Source organism: Pseudophryne corroboree, chromosome 3 (genome assembly GCF_028390025.1).
Source record: "Pseudophryne corroboree isolate aPseCor3 chromosome 3, aPseCor3.hap2, whole genome shotgun sequence".
Lineage (NCBI taxonomy): Eukaryota > Metazoa > Chordata > Amphibia > Anura > Myobatrachidae > Pseudophryne > Pseudophryne corroboree.
The window spans coordinates 33,798,088-33,807,769 of record NC_086446.1 but is presented as its reverse complement, the minus strand read 5'-3'; the positions used below and the strand labels follow the sequence as shown (position 1 = coordinate 33,807,769).

Below are 9,682 nucleotides of genomic sequence, written 5' to 3'. Positions count from 1 at the left end.
GCTCTAGGCAGGTGCCAGATGCTGTGCTAGTTCCTGTCTCTAGGCAGGTGCCAGATGCTGTGCTAGTTCCTGGCTCTAGGCAGGTGCCAGATGCTGTGCTAGTTCCTGTCTCTAGGCAGGTGCCAGATGCTGTGCTAGTTCCTGTCTCTAGGCAGGTGCCAGATGCTGTGCTAGTTCCTGGCTCTAGGCAGGTGCCAGATGCTGTGCTAGTTCCTGGCTCTAGACAGGTGCCAGATGCTGTGCTAGTTCCTGGCTCTAGGCAGGTGCCAGATGCTGTGCTAGTTCCTGGCTCTAGGCAGGTGCCAGATGCTGTGCTAGTTCCTGTCTCTAGGCAGGTGCCAGATGCTGTGCTAGTTCCTGGCTCTAGGCAGGTGCCAGATGCTGTGCTAGTTCCTGGCTCTAGGCAGGTGCCAGTTACTGTGCTAGTTCCTGTCTCTAGGCAGGTGCCAGTTACTGTGCTAGTTCCTGTCTCTAGGCAGGTGCTATATACTGTGCTAGTTCCTGGCTCTAGGCAGGTGCCAGATGCTGTGCTAGTTCCTGGCTCTAGACAGGTGCCAGATGCTGTGCTAGTTCCTGGCTCTAGACAGGTGCCAGATGCTGTGCTAGTTCCTGGCTCTAGACAGGTGCCAGATGCTGTGCTAGTTCCTGGCTCTAGGCAGGTGCCAGATGCTGTGCTAGTTCCTGTCTCTAGGCAGGTGCCAGATGCTGTGCTAGTTCCTGTCTCTTGGCAAGTGCCAGATGCTATGCTAGTTCCTGTCTCTAGGCAGGTGCCAGATGCTGTGCTAGTTCCTGGCTCTAGGCAGGTGCCAGATGCTGTGCTAGTTCCTGGCTCTAGGCAGGTGCCAGTTACTGTGCTAGTTCCTGTCTCTAGGCAGGTGCCAGTTACTGTGCTAGTTCCTGTCTCTAGGCAGGTGCCAGATGCTGTGCTAGTTCCTGGCTCTGGGCAGGTGCCAGATGCTGTGCTAGTTCCTGGCTCTAGGCAGGTGCCAGATGCTGTGCTAGTTCCTGGCTCTAGACAGGTGCCAGATGCTGTGCTAGTTCCTGTCTCTAGGCAGGTGCCAGATACTATGCTAGTTCCTGGCTCTAGACAGGTGCCAGATGCTGTGCTAGTTCCTGGCTCTAGACAGGTGCCAGATGCTGTGCTAGTTCCTGGCTCTAGGCAGGTGCCAGATACTATGCTAGTTCCTGTCTCTAGGCAGGTGCCAGATGCTGTGCTAGTTCCTGTCTCTTGGCAGGTGCCAGATGCTGTGCTAGTTCCTGTCTCTAGGCAGGTGCCAGATGCTGTGCTAGTTCCTGTCTCTAGGCAGGTGCCAGATGTTGTGCTAGTTCCTGGCTCTAGACAGGTGCCAGATGCTGTGCTAGTTCCTGGCTCTAGGCAGGTGCCAGATGCTGTGCTAGTTCCTGGCTCTAGGCAGGTGCCAGATGCTGTGCTAGTTCCTGGCTCTAGGCAGGTGCCAGATGCTGTGCTAGTTCCTGTCTCTAGGCAGGTGCCAGATGCTGTGCACTGAGCTGCTTCTGAGCTAGCTGATGACCGTTAAGTACATCACAGCTGCAATAAAAGGTTATTGAAAAAATATAAATTTAATGTGTCGGAAAAGTTTAAATCATCACTACACTCGGTTATGGATTCCATATTTAACAAATACATCACAGTCATGTGCGGAGAGAGCACATGACTGTGATATATATGTTAAATACGGCATCTCTAACCAAGTGTAGTGGTGATTTCAACTTTTACGACACATTAAATTTATGTTCTTTTTTTTTTAACTTTTCAATCTGTACTTTGCCAAAATCTTTGGACAAAGGTCCAACCACTCAATTAAACATGTGCCCTCCCCCCCTCCTACACACAGAGCATTTCATTCTAAACATATACACCAATGTATAGGGGATACAGTCATTAGGTCGACACCACTTAGGTTGACAGTCATTAGGTCGACATATGCATTAGGTCAACAGGATCACTAGGTCAACATGTGCTAGGTCGACAGGTCAAAAGGTTGACATTAGTTTTTCTCATTTTTTAAAAATGTTTGGACTTTTTCATACTTGACGATCCACGTGGACTACAATTGGGAACGGTAACCTGTGCCGAGTGCAGCGAGGCACCTTGCCCGAGCGAGCCATGCGAGGGGACATGGTGCACTAATTGGGGTTCCCCGTCACTTTACGAAGAAAACGGCACCAAAAAAGTAAATATAACTCATGTCGACCTTTTGACCTGTCGACCTACCACATGTCAACCCAATGACCCTGTCGACCTAATGCATGTCGACCAATAGTGGTAGACCTAATGACTGTCGACCCAAGTTGTGTCGACATAACGACCCATACCCATGTAAAGGGCCAGTGTGTGCATATAGGTCTATACGCACGTTTCGCTCAAATGCAGTCTTTTGGGAGATAACACCGTGGAAGTAAATATAAACTATGGATCCAAACCCTGAAACTATTTTGAGACCAAAGTCTTTAATAATAGAAACTTTTTCTGTATTTCTCCAAAGACGTTCCAGCTTCATTTTTTACCTAAATCAGGAGTGAGTTGGCACCAGGGCAAAATTGACTGCGTCACACTTCTGTGCTTTTATTTCATGTTTATTTACAGCCTTAGTAAAAACCACATCACATGTAAAACCATAGGATACTCCACCATCTCTACCCATGTCACATTCAAATCATTTTACATGGTGTCCACAGGCTAAGCATGAAAGGTCACCATGAAGATGCCCTCTCCACCGTCTGACCAACATGGAAAACACAATATTAATTTAACATGCCGGCACACTACAAGGCACTACACCCCTCAGTGACCATCAACCCAAATAACATATAGTACATCCATACAAAAATAGCCACAAAGCAGTATCCAATTTAATTTACATTATGTGGTAACATTTCTGTAGCTTTATTAAAAAAAATAGGCCCATGAGAAAGTATCTGGCACTATCAATTACAGAGTATAAACAAAGATGATATAATAGTGCCCTGGACCTCACATTATATCGCAATCCCAACCCGTTGAGCGAGGCTAATACATTTGTGAGAAAATCACCACCTAGTGCAGAAGAGGGTCACTGTAAATCTATTAATGCCTCTATTTATCATTCACATTATTATCAAAAGCTTTTATGATATTTATAATATTACTATACCTCAGTTACATATCTAGCAACTCATGGAAATTGTTGCTCCCTTACATGAGTTCTCTGATGTCTAACCAGATTTGAATTTGCTCTAAAACATTTCCCACACTCAGAACATGGATACGGCCTCTCACCTGTGTGATATCTCTGATGTTTAACAAGATCTGATTTCTGCGTAAAACATTTCTCACACTCAGAGCATGGATATGGCCTCTCACCTGTGTGACATCTGAGATGAGTAACAAGAGCTGATTTATGTGTAAAACATTTCCCACACTCTGAACATGGAAATGGTTTCTCACCTGTGTGAGTTCTCTGATGTGTAATAAGATGTAGTTTCTGGGCAAAACTTTTTCCACAGTCCGAACATGGAAATGGTTTTTCACCTGTGTGGCTTCTCTGATGTTTATCAAGACCTGATTTCTGTGTAAAACATTTCCCACACTCAGAACACAAAAATGGTCTCTCACCTGTATGACTTCTCTGATGTGTAACTAGAGCTGATTTCAGTGTAAAACATTTCCCGCACTCAGAACACAGAAAAGGTTTTTCACCTTTGTGACTACTCTGATGTGTAATAAGGTTATATTTCTGTGTAAAACATTTCCCACACTCAGAACATAAAAATGGTTTCTCACCTGTGTGACTTCTTTGATGCCTAACAAAGGCTGACTGACACATAAAACCTCTACCACATTCAGAGCAGGAAAATACTGAATCACCTTTATGAGCTGTGCTGTGTGTCATTACATCTGAGGGATGAGGAGAACATTCCCCATGATTAGAGGGATCAGATTCTGGATGCATATTAAACACAATGGGGGTTTCCCTCAGGGAATCCTGTGCAATGTTATCTTCCAATTTCAAAGCTGGAAACACATTGAGAAATCCCTCCAAGGTCTTCCTGCTTATGTGTCCATCTGTTTGAATTAAATTAAAATTGAGTTTTATTTTCTTAAATTGAGGAGCAAAATTTACCAAAATTTTAATTCTCAAGTTTCAAACTGCAAAATCTTTATTATAATGAAATACTGTGTATATATAGAGAAAATGTGACTCCTACTGAACTGATAAAATGATGGCTTACAATATAAAACAACCGGACTAGTAAACACAGTGCACAGACCTAGCTACAGTGACATGCCGATACAACAACAGACTTTAGGGTGTGGACTGCAGACTGACCAGTTATATTGGATGATAACCCACAGTGACACGATGTGAGGAGGAGAGCAGGAGTATAATAGGGGCTGATGGCTCCTGATGTATGAGATACACCAGAGAGTGTGGGGAAGAGACTGGTAAGATCTCTGGGCTGGTAACACACAGTGACATGATGTGAGGGGGAGAGCAGCAGTATATTAGGGGCTGATGGCTCCTGATGTATGAGATACACAAAACAGCAAACAGTGTGGGGAGGAGACTGGTCCGATTTCTGGGCTGGTAACACACAGTGACATGATGTGAGGAGGAGAGCAGGAGTATAATAGGGGCTGATGGCTCCTGATGTATGAGATACACCAGAGAGTGTGGGGAGGAGACTGGTCAGATCTCTGGGCTGGTAACACACAGTGACATGATGTGAGGGGGAGAGCAGGAGTATAATAGGGGCTGATGGTTCCTGATGTATGAGATACACCAGAGAGTGTGGGGAAGAGACTGGTCAGATCTCTGGGCTGGTAACACACAGTGACATGATGTGAGGGGGAGAGCAGGAGTATAATAGATGCTGATGTCTCCTGATGTATGAGATACACCAGAGTGTGTGGGGAGGAGACTGGTCAGATCTCTGGGTTGGTAACACACAGTGAAATGATGTGAGAAGGAAAGGAGGGGTATAATAGGGCTGATGGCTCCTGATGTATGAGATACACCAGAGACTGTGGAGAGGAGACTGGTCAGATCTCTGGGCTGGTAACACACAGTGATATGATGTAAGGGGGAGAGCAGGAGTATAATAGGGGCTGATGGCTCCTGACTCCCCACTGGGCAGATACATTTAGATACATCATTCTGTACTGGCAGGGGAGGGTGTAGAATAAGAGACTGTTGGAGTAACTAGGCAAAGAGACTATGTGACTCTATTCTGTAATAAGTTATTATTACTCACCTGTGCCTATATCTTTAGGGATTTCCTCCTCCTTACACCGCTGATCATCCCTCACATACGTCTCTTCTTCTCCCTCTTTATTTTCTGCCTTCATATCAGTAACATACGTCTCTTCTCCCTCCTTATCTTCTGTCTTTATATCAGTAACATATGTCTCTTCTCCCTCTGTACCTTCTGCCTTCATATCAGTCACATACGTCTCCTCTTCTCCCTCTATATCTTCTGTCTTTATATCAGTAACATATGTCTCTTCTCCCTCTTTATCTTCTGCCTTCATATCAGTCATATACGTCTTTTCTTCTCCCTCTGTATCTTCTGCCTTCATATCAGTCACATACGTCTCTTCTTCTCCCTCTGTATCTTCTGCCTTCATATCAGTCACATACGTCTCTTCTTCTCCCTCTATATCTTCTGCCTTCATATCAGTCACATACGTCTCTTCTTCTCCCTCTATATCTTCTGCCTTCATATCAGTCACATACGTCTCTTCTCCCTTAATATAGGTAAAATACTCACCCTAATGAATACACAAAACATTCAAATAACTTTAATAACATCTACTATCACTGAGGTAAGCAGTAGTATATCAGTCTAGAAGACAGATGCATTACAGATAACGTAGTGAAAAGTAAATTTGCTATTTGGAGAGACACTAAATCCCACCTACCTGATCCTCCTGTGGGATCCTGTGATACTCCTCTGTATAGTCCTGGGAATATATTGGACGGGGACATCTCTCTGGGGCATTTCTGAAACTGGACACTCATGGGTTATTATCTGCTCAATATGTGGCTATCACGTGGGGAGTGTAGGACTGACATGGGCATCAGGAGGCACTGAGGTGGACCAAATCATTATCAAGCAAAGTAGGGGGGGCACTATGAGGCATTGTGGTTGATCCTATCAGGTTTTTCAGAGGGCACTATTACAACGGTATTATGAGACTCTAGGCATTAGTAGTCTGTGAGGTGGAACGTGTAAGGCAGTAGGGAGGTCACCATGAAGGTCTGACATGGCCATTATGAGGTTATCACATTAGGAGCATCCGAGAAGGGCACACTAAGATGTCTGTGTCTTGGTATCATAGGTCATCTGCGTGCTAGAATTCCCCTAATGAATAACATTATAAATATTTTGTTGTCTAGGCAAAAGGGCTTGAGTGGCCATGAAACATTGGCGGTTACGGCTTTGATGCAGCGTTACCGGATTGCAGCGCGTCTCTGTCACCTACCGCAGCAGCACTCTCTCTGGGTCGTTTCTCTTCCTGGTCTCATCTACAGGCACCAGGAAAGGTGCGTGATGTCTCCACATCGACGGCAAACAAGCCACGCCCAATGCATTTCATCACTATGGGACTTCATCAGGGTGTGTGGCATAGCTAGAACCTAGCCCACTTAAATTCTGTCTGGGTCCCCATTGACACAATATTCAGAGTGTGCTTATCCACAAAAGGTCCACAATATAATGCAATCAACAGTTAAACATATTTTATTTATAATCAATACAAAAATATATAAAACTCACAGGCTATGATCACATAGCGATTTAATTTTTTTTGTGGTTCTACAACAAATGATTAATACTTTAGTCACCGGGACCCGGAATATAAACTTTACTAATTAAAAATATTCAAAGTCTTCTAAAAAGGGAGAATAACAATATCCTTTTATACAAACACTTATATATGAACACATATAAAAGGACTTAAAATAAAATAAATATGTAATCCTGGTTAACTCTAAGTAAAGATGAAGATATTGTAATAAAACCATGCGATAAAGGAGGGGGAATTGCAATTCTTAATAAAGATGACTATACCAGGGAAATTCACACACCGCTATCTGACACATCCACCTACACCAAATTAAAGGGCGAATGATAGAAAGCTTTCTAACTCTAATAGGTGAACTTCTTAACAAAGGGGGAATAAGCTAGGAAGTATATGATTTTATGAACATTAAAGACTCAGTTACCCCAACAATATACACCCTCCATGAAGATTCACAAGAGTACCACCAACCCGCCCATGAGACCAATTATCGTGGGCACCAACAACCTTACATCAAATTTATCTTCACTGATTGACCATATTTTACCGCCGTTAGTGGCTACAAACCCCTCCTATCTGAGAGATACAGGAGACGTCCTTAGGAGAATTGACAACTTCAAATGAATGAAAGGTTTATGGCTAGCTTCTGCAGATGACACCTATATACCTGCATTGAACACACAAAAGGTTTAGAAGCCCTTGGTTGGTCCTTGGAAAAGTCCGATTATCCACCCGAGAGAAGAAACTTTACATTAGAAGGGATCAAATTCATTCTGGAAAACAACTTCTTTTTAATGGTGAATTATTTTTACAGCAATCGGGAACTGCAATGGGCACTAAATTTGCCCCAAGATACACTAATTTGTTTATGTGCTTTTGGCCAGAGAACTATATTTTTAGTAACATAGCTTGGAACTGAATATAGTCTAAAGGTGGGTACACACTAATAGATATATCTGCAGATCAACTGATCTGCAGATATATCTATGGACGGATCGGGCAGTGTGTTGAGCATACACACTGCCCGATCCGTCGGGGACTGACGTCATGAACTGGGCGGGCGTGTACACATGCCCGCCCAGTTCAGCTGTCAATCACCGCCGGCCGCCGCAGCATGTGTACGGGCAGTCGGCCGACCGCCCCGTACACACACAGCGACGCACCAATATATCGGTACATATATTGGCCGTCGGCTGTGCTGCGCGGCCAACGCGATACGTCTGTGAACGACAATGTTCACAGACGTATCGGCCGTACACACTAAAACCTTCCAAAAACCAACAGATGTCAACACTTATATTCCCAAAGATAGCCAACATCATACTCTATGGCTTGAAGGTCTCCCTAAAAGCCAGTTTTAAAGAATCAAAAGAAATTGCAATAAGAAAGATGTATGTAAAGAACAAATGCACAAGATGAACGACTTTGCCGCTAAGGGATACAAAGCTGTGGAATTAACTAAGGTGATGGAAGTAACCGAAAAGTAGGAAAGATCCACACTCCTCCAAACTAAAGACAGTATAAACAAGAATAACAGAAAATAAGAGTCAAGAATGGGCTTTGCTCACAGGCTATGATGCACAACATAAACAAATAGAAAAAAAATCTTCAAAAAAACACTGGTCTACTAACAAGAGATCCCGTATTACATCAATCCATTCCAGAAAAAACCCAGTTTCATTTATCGAAGGTCAAAAAAAAATCTTAAAAACTTCTTGGTTAGAAGTACATTACCAGTGACTTTTAGGAGCCTCACAGGCACCAAAGGCTTTCACCGTTGCGGAAACTGTCTCGCATGTAGAAACATAAGCGCTACATCAACCAAATACACCGAGGTACAAGTCAGTGGGGTTACTCAAAAAATATCAGGATGTCAAAACACCTGAGAAATGTTAAAAAGGGGCTTCAAAACGCACCATCTTTCAAACAAGAACACAACTGCTCTGTTCAACATGTAAGAATATTTATGGGAATTCAACACAGCAAAGCCACGTGGAGAGATAGGAACACAGAAAAGAATCTAGTGAAAGTGGAGATTAAAACTATTTTTGGATTAAGACCCCGCACCCTAATGGATTTAGGGGGTTATTCTGAGTTGCTAGCGAATTTTTAAACTTCTGCCGCGCAATGCAATCAAATAGATCTCAAATAGAGCTGTATGGCTGCATAGGCAGGGACACCGCTGCCATGGAAACGCACGCAACGTCATCAGCCGGGCCCAAAAAAGGCCACAATGCGCCCGAGTTTGCCGCAACACTCCCCCCCATGCTGAGTTGCCGTTCCCAGCATCAATCACCTTCCAGGAAGTGATTGCATAATGCAGATGGCCGGTAAGCGGGCGTTTGTGCAATCGCATCGGCTGCGACAGGGTCTGAATAAGGCCCATAATCAAGACTTTGACCTAAAATGGTTTTTATAACTATAGTTTTTATTATCACTATAATTTTAACCTAAACTTGATACTTTCAATCTGTTTTTACTTAAGGATGATCCACCGGTATGGCGAAAAAATACACCCCAAGTTTATCACACTGTGGGCGCCGGTTCAATAAAGATGTATTGTTTATATATTTAATAATTTCATATATATATATATATATATATATATATATATATATATATATATATATATATATACACCTTTTTATATATAATACACTTGGCTAAAATCTTCACCTTTATATGTTCATTTTTTAGCTCAATGTCTATAGCTAACATGTGTATCCAATTACTAGAACAGATCTCCTTTTAATATTGAGATTTACATCCAGGAAAACCCTATTTCCTTTTTTACAGTGTCTACAGACAGAAAAACTACAGTTCATCTCCATGTCAGATAATAAGTGGTTCCGCTAAGAATGGTCGGCCATGTTAAGG

At 43.2% G+C, this 9,682-nt stretch overlaps 1 protein-coding gene across 1 annotated transcript in view; it reads right to left on the bottom strand.

Annotated features, from left to right (window-relative positions):
• Nucleotides 1-2,588: 2,588 nt before the first annotated feature.
• LOC135057111 (uncharacterized) overlaps nucleotides 2,589-9,682 on the bottom strand; it is a 194,019-nt gene continuing 186,925 nt past the window's right edge. Inside the window, exons 18-21 of the mRNA XM_063963010.1 lie at nucleotides 8,722-8,825; nucleotides 5,924-6,011; nucleotides 5,257-5,773; nucleotides 2,589-4,066 (exon numbers count right to left, since the gene is read on the bottom strand). Coding sequence (XP_063819080.1) covers nucleotides 3,177-4,066; nucleotides 5,257-5,773; nucleotides 5,924-6,011; nucleotides 8,722-8,825 — 1,599 coding nt within the window. The 3' untranslated portion in view covers nucleotides 2,589-3,176. The remainder of the gene's footprint in view (nucleotides 4,067-5,256; nucleotides 5,774-5,923; nucleotides 6,012-8,721; nucleotides 8,826-9,682) is intronic.